General features: G+C 45.7%; 1 protein-coding gene across 1 annotated transcript in view; it reads right to left on the reverse strand.

The window, feature by feature from the left end:
- LOC120997026 (WAP four-disulfide core domain protein 5-like) overlaps positions 1–14118 on the reverse strand; it is a 27809-nt gene extending 13691 nt beyond the window's left edge. Inside the window, exon 1 of the mRNA XM_040426939.1 lies at positions 13934–14118. Within this exon, the coding sequence (XP_040282873.1) occupies positions 13934–14024 (91 nt within the window). The 5' untranslated portion in view covers positions 14025–14118. The remainder of the gene's footprint in view (positions 1–13933) is intronic.
- Between the last annotated feature and the right edge of the window lie 2698 nt (positions 14119–16816).

Here is a 16816-nt window from a genome sequence, read left to right on the forward strand (position 1 = left end):
AGGCAAAAAATGTTGCCCTGCGATCCTTGGCGGCGGAAGGACGTGCGCCAAACAGCTCTCCGCCTGGGGCCCAGCCGCCACTACATTTACCCAGTGTGCAGTTAGGGAGATATAGCGTCCCTGGCCGTGCTTACTGGTCCACGTATCTGTGGTTAGGTGGACCTTGCCACAGATGGCGTTGCGCAGTGCACACTTGATTTTATCGGACACTTGTTTGTGCAGGGAAGGCACGGCTCTCTTGGAGAAGTAGTGCCGTCTGGGAACAACATACTGTGGGACAGCAAGTGACATGAGCTGTTTGAAGCTGTGTGTGTCCACCAGCCTAAATGACAGCATTTCATAGGACAGTAGTTTAGAAATTCTGGCATTCAGGGCCAGGGATCTAGGGTGGCTAGGTGGGAATTTATGCTTTCTCTCAAATGTTTGTGAGATGGAGAGCTGAACGCTGCCGTGTGACATGGTTGAGATGCTTGGTGACGCAGGTGGTGGTGTTGGTGGTACATCCCATGTTTGCTGGGCGGCAGGTGCCAACGTTCCTCCAGAGGCAGAGGAAAAGGCCGAGGCGGCGGCAGCAGCAGAAGAGGCCGAAGCGGCAGCAGCAGAAGAGGTAGCAGGGGGAGCCTGAGTGACTTCCTTGTTTTTAAGGTGTTTACTCCACTGCAGTTCATGCTTTGCATGCAGGTGCCTGGTCATGCAGGTTGTGCTAAGGTTCAGAACGTTAATGCCTCGCTTCAGGCTCTGATGGCACAGCGTGCAAACCACTCGGGTCTTGTCGTCAGCACATTGTTTGAAGAAGTGCCATGCCAGGGAACTCCTTGAAGCTGCCTTTGGGGTGCTCGGTCCCAGATGGCGGCGGTCAGTAGCAGGCGGAGTCTCTTGGCGGCTGGTGTTCTGATTTTGCCCACTGCTCCCTCTTTGTTTTTTGCTACGCTGTTGGCTCGGTCTCACCACTGCCTCTTCCTCCAAACTGTGAAAGTCAGTGGCACGACCTTCATTCCATGTGGGGTCTAGGACCTCATCGTCCCCTGCATCGTCTTCCACCCAGTCTTGATCCCTGACCTCCTGTTCAGTCTGCACACTGCAGAAAGACGCAGCAGTTGGCACCTGTGTTTCGTCATCATCAGAGACGTGCTGAGGTGGTATTCCCATGTCCTCATCATCAGGAAACATAAGTGTTTGTGCGTTAGTGCATTCTATCTCTTCCACCCCTGGGGAAGGGCTAGGTGGATGCCCTTGGGAAACCCTGGCAGCAGAGTCTTCAAACAGCATAAGAGACTGCTGCATAACTTGAGGCTCAGACAGTTTCCCTGATATGCATGGGGGTGATGTGACAGACCGATGGGCTTGGTTTTCATGCGCCATCTGTGCGCTTTCTGCAGAAGACTGGGTGGGAGATAATGTGAACGTGCTGGATCCACTGTCTGCCACCCAATTGACTAATGCCTGTACCTGCTCAGGCCTTACCATCCTTAGAACGGCATTGGGCCCCACCAAATATCACTGTAAATTCTGCTGGCTACTGGGACCTGAGGTAGTTGGTTCACTAGGACGTGTGGCTGTGGCAGAACGGCCACGTCCTCTCCCAGCACCAGAGGGTCCACTAACACCACCACGACCATGTCCACGTCCGCGTCCCTTATTAGATGTTTTCCTCATTGTTCCCGTTCACCACAATTTTTAGAATGGCAAATTTGGGAATATTTTTTCAACCCAGAACAAAAAGTGTGCTTTTACGGTCACTACAAATAACTTGACCAGCTAAAACAGTACAGATTTGGTTGAATAGAAATGTGAGGCCTGTTTTTTTTTGCGCTGTGTGACAGGTATAGGTTTAATCACAGAATCAGACTTCTATCGGCACGGTAGCATGTGTCTTAGGTTTTTCTGAATGACACTATCAGCACCTTCAATGTAAGATATCCTTTTTGGGATAGATTTCAAGTAGGCCTCATATAGCAGAAACTAGTTATTTTGAGAATGGCAAATTTGGGAATAGTTTTTCAACCCAGAACAAAAACTGTGCTTTTACGGTCACTACAAATAACTTGACCAGCTAAAACAGTACAGATTTGGTTGAATAGAAATGTCAGGTCTATTTTTTAGGCGCTGGGTGACAGGCTCAACTTGCCCCTGATGTAGTATATGGCCAAAAAATAACCACACTATTGATGGTTAAATGCACTTGGGTGACACAGGCTCAGCCTGCACCAGATGTAGGCCAAAAAATAACCAGACTGTTGATGGTTAAATGCACTTCGGTGACACAGGCTCAGCCTGCAGCTGATGTAGTATATGGCCAAAAAATAACCAGACTGTTGATGGTTAAATGCACTTCGGTGACACAGGCTCAGCCTGCAGCTGATGTAGGATATAGCACAAAATAACCACACTATTGATGGTTAAATACACTTGGTGATAGCTTGTGCTGGCGCACCACAAGTCACAGAATGGCCGCCGATCACCCCAGAAAAAAGTGATCTAAAAACGCTCTGGGCAGCCTCAAAAAAGTGAGCAAGTCGATATTAGCACTTCAATGATCCATAGCTGCAGATCGATCACAGAATGAAGTCTTTTGGAGGAGTTAATCTGCCTAATCTCGCCCTAACGTCGCAGCTGCAACCTCTCCCTATGCTTGAATCAGCAGAGTGACGTGCAGCGCTACGTGACCCAAGCTTATATAGAGGCTGGGTCACATGCTGCACTGGCCAATCACAGCCATGCCAATAATAGGCAAGGCTGTGATGGCCTCTTGGGGCAAGTAGTATGACGCTTGTTGATTGGCTGCTTTGCAGCCTTTCAAAAAGCGCCAAGAAAGCGCCGAACACCGAACCCGAACCCAGACTTTTACGAAAATGTTCGGGTTCGGGTCCGTGTCACAGACACCCCAAAATTCGGTACGAACCCGAAGTTTACAGTTCGGGTTCGCTCATCCCTAATTATATGCTGTAGACTCGGCTCCACTTTTCAGCGAGGAAGAGCTACTAGAGGACAGTCAGCAGCTACTGCCCAGCCAAGATCTGGAGGAGGCATCCGCCGCTTCCTCAACTAGGTGGGCAAGTAGTGATGAGGAAAACTTGTGTCGCGAGCGGTCAGGTTCCTGACCCAAAGACCATTGAGGAAGACATCAGTGATGTGCAGACACTACTCGATGATGATGAAGCCGATCGCACTTGGGAGCCGGGTGAAGAAGGGGCTTCGTCATCATCAGGAGAAGAGGGTGGCAGCTTGCTAGTGACCCAGCGGCTGAGCCAGCAAGTAGCTAGCGTGGTCGGGAGTCAGCAGGGTGGCAGCAGTGGGAGGTCGTGAGCCAAATGGGCACGAGGTAGAACACCCGCTTTGCAGCAGCCTACCTCTCCGGAAAGGAGTGGTGCAGGGGTTCACGGAGGCAGCGACAGTAGCAGTCAGCCAGTGAGTAGTGTTGGAGGGAAAATCAGGTACTCGGCGGTGTGACAGTTTTTTGTGATGCCGCCAGAGGAGCTCAACATGACCATATGTAGAATATATAGGCAGAAGGTGAAGCAAGGGCAGGGTGCAAATGTTGGCACCACGGCCTTTCACCAACATATGTAGTGTCACCATAAAGTGGCCCGGGAGAACTGTGGCTCTGATGTGGTGGTCCCGCCTGCCACAGCTACTGCTACATCACCCATTGGCACGCACCCAGTTTCAGCCAGTCAAGGCTCCACCACCTTAGCAGGAGCGAGCTGTCTGTCAATCCCATCTTTTGCTGGAGCAGATTCTCCTGCTCCTACTCCTTGTCAGTCATTCCGTCAGCAATCACCGAAGCGATTGCCAAGAGACAGCAGTATGCGTGCACGCATCCAACGGTGCAGAAGCTGAACGTGCTTCTGTCCAAGTGGCTGGTGCTGCAGTCCCTCCCTTCCAAGTGGTAGACTCTGCACCTTTCAGAACTAATGGCTTGTGGCGAGCCGAGGTGAAGAGTCCCAAGCCGTGATTTCTTTGTGAAAAAGGCAGTACCAGCCCTGCACACACATGTAGAACAGAAGTTGGGCCAGTCCTTGAGCATGTCGGTGTTTGCCAAAGTGCACGGCAGTGCCGACGTGTGGAGCTGTAACTACGGTCAGGAACAATACATGTCCTTTACGGCCCACTGGGTGAATGCGGTTCCTGCACAGCCACACCAGCAACTTGGCCAGGTCAGGCCAGCACAGCCACACCAGCAACTTGGCCAGGTCACGCCGCTTCCGCCTCCTCGTTGTCAAGCTGTTGGTCCTGCAACAATGTCCACCTCTGCCTCCTCATCCTCCACCATGTTCCCAGCCTTCACTGCAGGGACAAGTCACAGTGCCCCTCCAGCATACCACATGTGCAGGACTCAGCGGTGTCACGCTGTTCTGCACCTGGTTTACATTGCCAAACGGAGTCACACAGGGGTGGAACTGCTCCGTGTGATGCATCAAGAAATGGAAACCTGTCTTTCTCCGAGACAACTGAAAATCTGAACCATGCTGACAGACAATGCGAAGAATATGGTGTCAGTGCTGCGTCAAGGAAGGCTGAGCCATGCGCCCTGCATGGAACACGTGTTCAATCTGGTTGTCAAGCGGTTCCTGAAGTCTTCCACCCATCTGCAAGACATCCTAAAAATGGCCAGGAAACTTTGCATGCACTTCAGCCACTCGTACAGCACAAAACAGCCCCTTGAGCTGCAGCGGCAGAACGGCATCCCCCAACATGGCTGATATGCGACGTTTCCACTCGTTGGAATTCCACACTCCATATGTTGGACCGACTATACGAACAGAAAAAGGCCATCAACGATTTCTTGATGATGCAAGTGGATAGAAGTACTCCACTGTGTAACTTCGATGTCAGCCAGTGGAAGATCATGCATGACACCTGCCGTTTGCTTAGGCCTTTTGAGGAGGCCACGTTATTTGTCAGTTGCCAGGACTACGGAATGAACAACGTCATTTCACTGCTTCATGTCCTGGAACAGATGCTGGTAACAATGGGTGGTCAGGGGACAGGAGACGTGGTGCCTTGATCTTACGGCCACATGAGCCCTGTGGGGGCTAAACTGGAAGAGGAGGAGGAGGGGGAGGAGGACATTGGAGCATAGGCAATGTGTAGCCAAATGGGTGGTTTTTCTATTCAGCTGATAGAATAGGAGGAGCAGGAGCAGCCACAGGAGCTACAGGGCGATGAGGTAGACAAGACAGAGGACCCAGACACAACGTGGCAGTATGCAGTGAAGATGGAGGCAGGGAGTCCCTCCGAGTCACTTGCACAAATGGCACGATGCATGCTCACTTGCTTGCGTAGTGACAGCCAAATTGTCACCATTCGGCAGAGGGATGACTTCTGGCTTTCCACCTTGATGGACCCTCGCTACTGGTCCAGAATGGGGGCCTTTTTTACACCCACCGAGAGGGAGGACAAACTGAACTACTACAGAGACATCCTATGTAGTCAGTTGGCCGCTTCTTATCTGCGCCATCGTCCATCCTCTCGCAGGTCTGACCGAAGGGGCCCTCTGCGCTCACATTCCACTGCCATGGCTGCTGGTGAGGGGTGGGGTGGCAGGACCAGTACCAGCTGCATGAGCAGCAGCCTGAGTCTACAGTCGCTGATGAGCAGCTTTCTTCACCCGCATAGTGAAGAAACTACTCACCAGCAGCAGCAGCAGCAGCTAGACGTAGAGCAGAACCTGAACCAGCAGTTGGTGGCATACTTGGACAGCACCCTGCCACCCCACATTGAAGATCCGCTGGACTAATGGGCAGCCAAACTGGATTTGTGGCCGCAAATGGCCGAGTTTGCCCTGGAAAAGCTGTCCTGCCTGACCAGTAGTGTGGCTTCAGACCAGGTGTTTAGTGCGGAGGGGCCATAGTTATCCCAAGGAGAACTAGCCTGTCCACCCAAAATGTGGAGAGACTGACCTTTATCAAGATAAATCAGGCATGGGTCAGCCAGAAATCCCAACCACCAATTCCTGATGCATCAGACTAGATAATCCATGGTGCCGCACCAACACTTTGATACAAGAGACCGGAGTACCTGCCTCAGGTACTAATTTGATGCTGCAACCATTCCACACATCTGATGCCAAGTGCTCCTTATTTCATCCACCTTCATCAGCGGGTACTGGTATTGACACCCACCGCTCCACTCTGTTACCGGGTCACTCTGTTGTCCCGGATGCTGCTGCCATATCCACACTACATATGTCACCTTTCCACTCTGTGGCTTCCTGATGCTGTCTCCACCTCCAAAATTTGTCACCTTGCCACTCTGTGGTCTCCTCATGCTACTGCCATCTCTACACTATGTTACCTTGCCACTCTGTGGTCTCCGGATGATGCTGCCACCTCCAGACTCGGTCATTGTGCCACTCGGTGGCCTCCTCATACTGCTGCTATCTCCAGACTCTGTCATTGAGCCACTCAGTGGCCTCCTTATACTGCTGCCAATTCCAGACTCTGTCATTGTGCCACTGGGTGGCCTCCTCATACTGCTGCCAACTCCAGACTCTGTTGTCGTGCCACTCGGTGGCTTTCTCCTGATGCAGCCACCTCCAGACTCGGTCATTGTGCCACTTGGTGACCTGCTCTGTACATCTATGTGGAATCAGCTGACGAGTAGTGATGAGCGGCAGTGTTCATATTTGAATTTGCGATATTTCGCGAATATTTCGTAGAATATTTGTGAATTCGAATATTCGTTATATATTTTTTTAAAATACTCGAAAAATTGGCAAGGTAATGATCGCGTAATATGCGAATATTACGCTATCAATACAGGCGTGGTTCAAAAATGAATATATAGCACTATAGAATTTAGTGCTATACGGTATATTCGTTTTTTAGAATATTCGTCATTTTTTTTCCATCTGAAGTCATGATTCCTCCCTGCTTAAGTAACTTAAGCAGGGAGGAATCATGACTTTAGATGGAAAAAAAATGACGAATATTCTAAAAGACGAATATATAGAGCAATATAGCTAATATAGTGCTATATTCGTTTTTCTGAATATTCGTAATATTCTAAAACAAGAATATATAGCAATATAGCGAATATTAAAAAAAATGAAAATAGAGAAATTTAGCTAATATAGTGCTATATTTGTTTTTTAATAGTTGTCTTTTTTTCCTATCTGAACTTCAGATGAGAAAAAAATTACAACTATTAGACAAAGAAGATTATAGCACTATATTAGCTAAATTGCTCTATATTCTTTTTTTTTGAATATTCGCTATATTGCTATATATTCTTGTTTTAGAATATTACGAATAATCTAAAAAAAAGTATTTAACACTATATCGAATATATTTGTTTTTTAGAATATTTGTCTTTTTTTTTTTTCAATCTGTACAGTTGTTCCACTTCAACATACTCCTCCCCGACAAGCGTCGTTCCCTTGGTGACGGGGACGCTTGTCGGGGAGGAGTATGCCGAAGTGGAACAACTGTACAGATTAAAAAAAAAAAAAGACGAATATTCTAAAAAACTAATATATTCGATATAGTGCTATATATTAGTTTTTTAGAATATTCGTCATTTTTCATTTTTCCCATCTAAAGTCAGGATTCCTCCCTGCTTAAGTTGCTTGTGGGCCAATAACTCATTGGCCACAAGCAAGAAGCAGGGAGGAATCATGTTTTTAGATGGAAAAAAATTACGAATATTCGATATAGCGAATATATAGCACTATATTTAACCCCTTAAGGACTGAGCCCTATTTCACCTTTAGGACTTGGCCATTTTTTGCAAATCTGACCAGTGTCACTTTATGTGGTGATAACTTTAAAACGCTTTTACTTATCCAGGCCATTCTGAGATTGTTTTTTTGTCACATATTGTACTTCAAAACACTGGTAAAATGGAGTAAAAAAAATCATTTTTATTTATAAAAAATACCAAATTTACCAATTTTTAAAAAAAAATTGCAAATTTCCAAGTTTCAATTTCTCTACTTCCATAATACATAGTAATACCTCCAAAAATAGCTATTCGTTTACATTCTCCATATGTCTACTTTATGTTTGGATCATTTTGGGAATGCCATTTTATTTTTTGGGGACGTTACAAGGCTTAGAAGTTTAGATGCAAATCTTGAAAATTTTCAGAAATTTTCAAAAACCCACTTTTTAGGGACCAGTTCAAGTCTGAAGTCACTTTGTGAGGCTTACATAATAGAAACCACCCAAAAGTGACCCCATTCTAGAAACTACACCCCTCAAGGTATTCAAAATTGATTTTCCAAACATTATTAACCCTTTAGGTGTTCCCCAAGAGTTGATGGCAAATGGAGATGAAATTTCAGAATTTTAATTTTTTGCCAAATTTTCCATTTGAATCCATTTTTTCCACTAACAAAGCAAGTGTTAACAGCCAAACAAAACTCTATATTTATTGCCCTGACTCTGCGGTTTACAGAAACACCCGATATGTGGTCGTACACCACTCTACGGCCCCACGTCAGGCCGTAGAGGGAAAGGAACGCTGTGTGGTTTTTGGAAGGCAGATTTCGCTGGACTGGTTTATTTACACCATGTCCCATTTGAAGCCCCCTGATGCACCCCTAGAGTAGAAACTCCAAAAACGTGACCCCATTTTGGAAACTACGGGATAAGGTGGCAGTTTTTTTGGTACTATTTTAGGGTACATATGATTTTTGGTTGCTCTATATTACACTTTTTGTGAAGCAAAGTAACAAAAAATAGAAATTCAGAAATTTCATCTCCATTTGCCATTGACTCTTGTGGAACACTTAAAGGGTTAGCAAAGTTTGTAAAATCAGTTTTGAATACCTTGAGGGGTGTAGTTTCTTAAATGGGGTCACTTTTTGGAGTTTCTACTCTAGGGGTGCATCAGGGGGGCTTCAAATGGGACATGGTGTCAAAAAACAAGTCCAGCATAAACTGCCTTCCAAAATCCATATGGCATTCCTTTCCTTCTGCGCCCTGCTGTGTGCCCGTACAGCAGTTTACGACCACATATGGGGTGTTTCTGTAAACTAAAGAATCAGGGCAATAAATATTGAGTTTTGTTTGGCTGTTAACCCTTGCTTTGTTACGGGAAAAAATGGATTAAAATGGAAAATTTGCAGTTTTGGCACCGTTTTTATTTTTTATTATTTACAAAGTTCATCTGACAGATAAGATCATGTACTATTTTTATAGAGCAGGTAGTTACGGACGCAGGGATACCTAATATGTTTACTTTTTTTAATTGATTTAAGTTTTACACAATAATATCATTTTTGAAACAAAAAAAATCATTTTAGTGTCTCCATAGTCTGAGAGCCATAGTTTTTTTTATTTTTTGGGCGATTGTCTTAGTTAGGGTCTCATTTGTTGCAGGATGAGATGACTGTTTTAATGGTATGATTTTGGGGTACATACGACTTTTTTGATCACTTTTATTACCCTTTTTTGGAAGTAAGGTGACAAAATTATGGCTTTTTTAACACCATTTTTATTTTTTATTTTTATGTTGTTCACCTGAGGGGTTAGATCATGTGATATTTTTATAGAGCAGGTTCTTACGGACATGGAAAAACCTAATATGTGTACCTTTTTTACACAATAATATAATTTTTTAAACCAAAAAACTTGTTTTAGTGTCTCCATAGTCTGAGAGCCATAGTTTTTTTATTTTTTGGGCCATTGTCTCATGTAGGGGCTCATTTTTTGCGGGATGAGACAACGGTTTGAATGGTACTATTTTGGCATACATATGACTTTTTTGATCACTTTTATTACCTTTTTTTGGAAGTAAGGTGAGCAAAATTTCAATTTAATCATAGTTTTTATTTTTTATGGCGTTCACGTGCGAGAAATGTAACATGACCGTTTTATAGATCGGGTCGTTACGGACGCGGTGATATATAACATGTGTAAGGAATTTTTTATATATTTTTTTTCAGGGATAAATGTGTTGTTTTTTTTTTTACTTTTTTTCACTTTTTTAACATTTTTTTTTACCCAGACCCACTTGGTTCTTGAAGATCCAGTGGGTCTGATGTCTGTATAATACAGTACAGTACACTATATAGTGTACTGCACTGTATTTTACTCACACTTTGCCTGAACAGATCTCTGCTTTTAGCACAGATCTGTTCAGCACCATGGACAGCAGGATGCCTGAGAAGGTGTCCTGTTGCCATGGGAACCTTCCCTGTCTGCCACAACTGAGCAGACGTTGAAGGGGAGGGAGGAGGGCTCCCTCCCTCTGTCACCCCATCCTGTCCGGGAGCTGCAAAGGCACAGCAGTCCCCCGATGGGAGAGGGAGGGAGCTCCCTCCCTCTTCACCTCTTCCATACAGCGGTCCCTACGGACCCCGACATGGAAGGGGTTAAAACGGCGGACATCTGCACAGATGTCTGCCGTTTGAATCGGAGTGTCAGCAATGAGCTGACACTTTGATTCAACCGCTTGGCCATCCTGAAAATAAACGAGGGGCGGGCGGAAGATTGGGCACCCGCCCCCCCACACTGCCGCACGCCTCCCGCCCGCCTCCCGCACCGCCCGAAATCCTCCTCCCCGCTGCGCCCGCAGGCACAAAAACACAAAGGGCTGCAGGGGGGGATAACTTTCAAAAATATGGGCACTTTGAGGTTTCTGATCCCTGCGGTCACGGACCGCAGGGATCAGAAACTTGCATAAGCGCTTAACAATCGGCAATGCATAAGCGCTTAACGATCGGCAATGCGGGGGGTTCACAGGACCCCCCTAGGCATTGTCACAGGGTGCCTGCTGAATGATTTCAACAGGCACTCTGTTCCGATCACTGCCGGCCGTGCGGCAGTGATCAAAACTACACAGGACATACCGGTACGTCCTGGGTCCTTAAGGACTCGGGAAACAGGGCGTACCGGTACGTCCTAAGTCCTTAAGGGGTTAAAATATTTGTGAATTTTCTAAGTTGCGATATTCGAGATAAATATTCATAATTCGAATATTCACGCTCAACCCTACTGACGAGGGTGTAAATGGAGTGCGCATCATCTTTACACTAACATCGACCTGTAAGGCTGAGTTAATACTTGAGTTATTTGGTCGGTTTTGGCCCGGTGACTGTCCAAATAAGTGAAGTGTGCAGTGATTCTAATAGTGACGCCTGTCATCTGCATGTCATACTGAGTGACAGTATTACTTCACTACCACAGCACACTCCCTATGCGTGTTACTGCAAGGCACAGTGTTCTACACCCATATAAAGGCTCTATGCAGCCCGGAAATAGCCGTTTTTTTATGCGATTTGTCGCAAATTAATTTGGATCGAAGCAAATTTTTCAGGAAAATTCAGCCGAATCGAAATTTTGAAAAAATTCCTTTATCTCTAGTTGAACCATTGGTGTACCAGTTCTGACTGAGCAATGACTCATTCTGTACCTATAGGTGAATAATACGATCTTCTGAAGGTTGGTGTTAATCTCTCCTGTCTCTCTGAGGTCTTTCTACCTGCACTTAAAGGTCTTTGACATATTGGCAGGTGTCCACCACCAGAAAAGTGATATCTACACATTTACATGTATTATTCTCTGTTATGTCTCCACACATCTACCTTCTCCAACTAACCTTTAGTATGTCATCTCACTCTCCTTTTGGTAGATAAGGCATGTGGGAACCAACATGTGAGATGATATACTGAAAAACATTTACCATGCAGTAGAATGAGATGTCTATTTGTGGAGGACTCAACATGCCAGTGCTTTACAAGGATTGAGTATTGACTTCAATGGTCAGGTGGATGGTTTAGTTTCTCTGTGGCACTGGTGTAATAGATCTGAACACTTGCTGTGAGTTTCTCTTGTAAAAGAAAGCTGATGGCTGAGGGTCTAGGCTATTTGAGATCCTTCTAACAAATAAATATTGTTAAAGCATACACCCCCTTTTATGGTTGGTAGTCCATAAAAGGGGTAGTCTGAGTGGAAACATTACCTGGAAAAGGGCACAGAGTGTATTAAAAAAAGAAGTCATACCCTCCCAACCTGACAGTTACTTAAACCGTCTCGTCTCGTCATCCTTGTCCAATCTCAATACCCGTGAAATGCCTGGTGATGCCTGCTTAACAAACCACTGACTGGGGCTGAACACCACTGTGGCCAATGACTGGCTGACAGGCATCTCTAGGCATTTCCATGCATGTTGACAGGAGAGTAGGAAGCAGAAACCAGTGGGGACTCAGTAAAAGTCAAAAGAGAAGCAGCAGGGGATCATAAGAATGACCCTCTTCCCCCATACAACCTTTTCAATCTTCTGTATGTCTACCATCCATTAAAGGGGTTGTATGCCTTGGACAATACTTTTTTTGTTGATAAGGTCACATAAAATGAACTGTTGCTGGGATCCCAGAAACTACTTTAATGATAACAATTAGTGATGAGCGAATTTCAGGATAAATTAGATTCGCTGCAAAGCCAAATTTCCTCGTGCTTCGTAGTAGTGAATCGATTTAAACTGAAATGGTGCAAAAGACAAAAAGAAAATTATATTCACCTGATCCACTTGCTCGCTATGGGCCAAGCACTGTCATCTTGATTGAAGATCTCAGCCGAAATCCTGTGCATGTCATCGCGTCCCGAGCGAGAGTTTCGCCAGACCTTCAATCAAGATGGCAGTGCCCGTCCCAAGCAAATGGATCAGGTAAATATCATTTTTTTTGTTTTTTTACTCTGTACTTTTACTATCAGATGCCGCAATCATGTATGAACACGGCATCTGAGGGTTACAATGACGGGGAGTGGCGTAATCGCTGATCCCTGTTATTGCACCCGCTACTTACCAAGAAATGCGCTTTGTGATGTAATTCGCCACAAAGCTGATTTTTTTGTAAAATTCAGCGAAGCAGCCGAATCAAATTTTTTGAAACTTCACTCATCTCTAATAACATTGATCATCATGTCTATGGTGAAAATATGCTTTACTGGTCAGACACTCATGGTAAATGTCTCTGGTAAATCTAACTCCAGGAGATCAGCATGATGACCTATTAGAGGTTAAATGGTGGAATGGACATGTGTAGACACATGAGAGTGAGGATATATGTAAATGTCTATAGGCCCCCCTATCCTTCCTGGTGGACATCTGTCAAAGGGGATTTCTATTAATTTAAGTTTGTTGAGTGAGACGTTGGAGGAAACCAATGGAATCTTGACCAAATCGAGAAAAAGCTTTTATCCTATACTTTACTGTAATGTACAATAGACATAAAGGAAATAGAGGAAGAGGATGAGCCTTAAAGAGATGGAGACAATGACATGAGAGGAATTGTGATTAAGATATTATGAGATTTTAAAAGTTTGACTCAGAGCATGGGGTTGTGTAAAACCAGGCCCACCTTATACATGTCCTGCAGCTTCAGAGTTGCTCTGAACCCACACCTTCCCACATAGATGGTGTCACATCCATCGTTCTCATGACTGACCACTACTGCCAATCAATGACTTTGGTGGTCATGTGTGAATGAATGACACATAACCACTGAGGTCAGTGATTGAAAGCAGAAATCATGTGAACGATGGATGTGATGTCATTGCTGCAGGACCAGATGAGTGGCAGGTTATATAAAAGGTGAAGGGTTTTTCCTTTCATTTACAGCCCCCTGCATTGGACCAAATTTTGAAAAATCTTTGAAAACCTCTTTAAGGCTCATTCACATATGCACCCTAGTTCCCCTTTCCCAGAGAAAAAACAAGCCCTTTTTCAAAAAGGGATGAAACAACTGATTCTATACTTTCCTATGGGGTATTTTTGTCTTTGGTGGCATCAGCTTTGCCACGGACCTCTTTCTTTATATGCAATGTTACTCAATCCAACTATGAACATTAGACAAGAGTCCAGCTTGGCCATCAGTTGTATCCAGCACAGGAGAACTAGCCAGTCTGAAATATTTAAACCAACCCATAGATACACCTTAGAAGGTTCTCTATCTGTGACTCACTAACATTCTAATTAGGATTACCTGGTAGTCGTGGTGGTTTGCCATGGTTGTCTGCTAAGGCCGCTGCACAGCACAAAATTAGAAGAATGAGAGAGCCGGTCACCGGTGCCATATCTGCTGAGCACTGGAAGTATGAGCCATCCAGGTGAAGGACTCACTCTTTTATAGAGATGTAGAAGTAGGGAGTGTAACGAACCAGAGGGTGTGAACCCACTTTTGCCACTGACTCGCTACTCTCTAGAGGGGCATGACTAAGCAACACCTGGTATTCACTAGAGCCCCTGGTAGTGAGGATAGACTTAAGCCAATTGTATTTGCCAGGAGCGACTCCTAGAGTGACACCAAGTCAGTGGCAGCTGGTTCGGCAGACCAGAAGATACCAGTGATGGTACCAGCAGAGTCAGACAGCGATTCAGATACAGATTCAGATAGCGATTCCCCTCTGGGGAAGCCAGGGACCCTCTCACGAAGTCAGAACGGAAGCAGTGAGGCACTGCCAAACAGGGCATTAGACAAAACACAACAGTAGCAGTTAAAGGGGTATTCCCATCTCAGACAATGGGGGCATATCACTAGGATATGCCCCCATTGTCTGATAGTTGCGGGTCCCACTGCTAGGATCCGCACCTACAACGAGAACAGAGCTGGGAAAGCTGTGGCTGGAGAACCCCGGTTTCCCGGGGTCCATCCACCACCAAGCGCTGCTCCCATTAAAGTGAATGGGAGCGCACCGCGCACGCACGACCCCTGCTCCCATTCATTTCTATAGGGCAGACGGAAATAGCCGAGCCCCCATTTTGGCGGCCCTATAGAAATGAATGGAGGGCGGCTGCGCATGCGCAGTGCACCCTCCGCTCATTTTCCCGCTCCGCTCTCATTGTAGGTGCGGGTCCCAGTGGTGAGACCCGCACCTATCAGGCACAGAACAGACCAGGCAAGAACCTGACAGCACAACATCACAGAACAGCTGCCTGCGAACAGACGAGATAAAAACAGAATACATAATACAACAATAAAAAACCAGGCAAAACCATACAAACGGGCAGACGGTAAGACCCCCTGGGTCGGCAGCAAGGGGCTACACCAAACACGGAACTAGAAACACTGACCGCAAGCCCCCACAGCTCACAGGTAGACATAGCTGATTAACGAGGCACCTGAGAAGCCGCACCCAGGCACAGATCAGGGGAAGTTAACCCCATCAGAGCAGGAGAACAGAACCACACAGGCCGCAGTACAGGACGTTGCCCCTGGCAACCAGCATATACGGAGACACCGCAGCCAGTATGCCAGGGCACAACCAACCCGTGTGACAACAGAAGCAAAGAAGCAGACAGGACGATAGCAAACATTCACAGGCAGTTCACAGGAGACACCGCAGCCAGCCCCTATCAACCAGCCTGCACAGGAGGCAACCTGCAGCCAGTACGCTAGGGCGCCTGCAGCCCGCGTACACAGAGACCACAGTCACAGTGAACCGCACTGTGACAGGGAGGAGAAGCTACAGTGCAGACGTACTCTTCCATCAGTCAAGATTTCACAATTTAAAGTACCCTATCATATGAAGATACCACTACAATTAGGACTGGCTGATAATTATTGTCAGAAACCTCATTGTATCTTTGGTGGTGGAAGTGTAATACCCTGCAAGTGGGCATTGCCACTCTTTTTGCCCCATCACTGTCTCTTGGTTAATCTAATGTCATCCTGTGTATTTATTCCAGATCCTGCAATATGTGTATTAATTCCAATGCAACTGTTATGTTAATGTAATGTGCCTGGTTCACCAGCAGATGGCAGCAAATATGTCAGAGCTAGTTCACCTAAGATGGAACCTTTTTATCCATTCTTGCCCTCTTTAGAGATGGAGAAGTTTAGTTAGTGAAGGTGAGTCTAACCTTCCCCTCCTTGGGGAGAGGTTGTGTGCAAAGTTCAGGATAACCCCCTCCAAGGGGAAGGTTGTGTTCCAGCCAGCAGAGCACTGTCTGCTCTGCTGGGTCCTGAGGCCTAAGCTGAAGTGCCTCCAGAGAAAGATAAAGGTACAGATCCAGTGACAAAGATAAAGAGAGATTCAGACTACAGAGATCTAAAGCACAGATAGAGGGATTGCAGCTTACAGAGAAAGAAAAAGTCCCTGTTTAATCCAGTTAAGTACAGCAGAGCTAAGAGAGTACAGATGTAGCATAGCTGAGAGTGTTGCTTGCCAGAATTAACTCTGCTGGAAACCAAGATAAAGCTTGAAGATTGTTTTCTGATGCAGGTTTATTCAAGTAAAGCTGTTAACTACTTCAATACAAGTCTGGACTCAACTTATTCTGCAAATCCACCACCTATTCACCCTATTCGCTCTGCTTCGTCCGGTGACGCCTGGGGTTCCAGGATATCCAGGTAGGAGCACCGTGACAAGTGCTACACCACTAAGGGACATTAGGCCCCCTTACACCACTCTGGCATTCCTACCCTGGGTACCCACTATCACCATCTACTTAGGGGGACTCCCCGTCCCTCGTTGCTGAAATGAAACTTTGTCACAACAAAAACTTTTACTTAAAGGGACCTCTAGCCATAGTACGGGCGTTGCAGAAGAACATTTCTTTTATATCTACAAGATTATGTATATGAGATATGAATAGAGCAGATGACAGAACATTGCATTTAGTTGACAAACTTCCTGTGTACATTTTCATTTGGAAACAGGAATCTTCTTATGAGAAATATTTATTTGTAGTAACTGATGCACAAAGAGTTCACACCAGATACTGAAAGTAAAGGTTCACATACTTTTACCACTTACAGACATGTGATATTGGAAGTAGGGATGAGCGAATTGACTTCGCAGGCTTCATCCGAAGTCAATTAGCATTAAACTTTGTTGTAATACTGGGAGCTCCGTACAGTATTAGA

This window comes from Bufo bufo, chromosome 4 (assembly GCF_905171765.1).
Source record: "Bufo bufo chromosome 4, aBufBuf1.1, whole genome shotgun sequence".
NCBI lineage: Eukaryota > Metazoa > Chordata > Amphibia > Anura > Bufonidae > Bufo > Bufo bufo.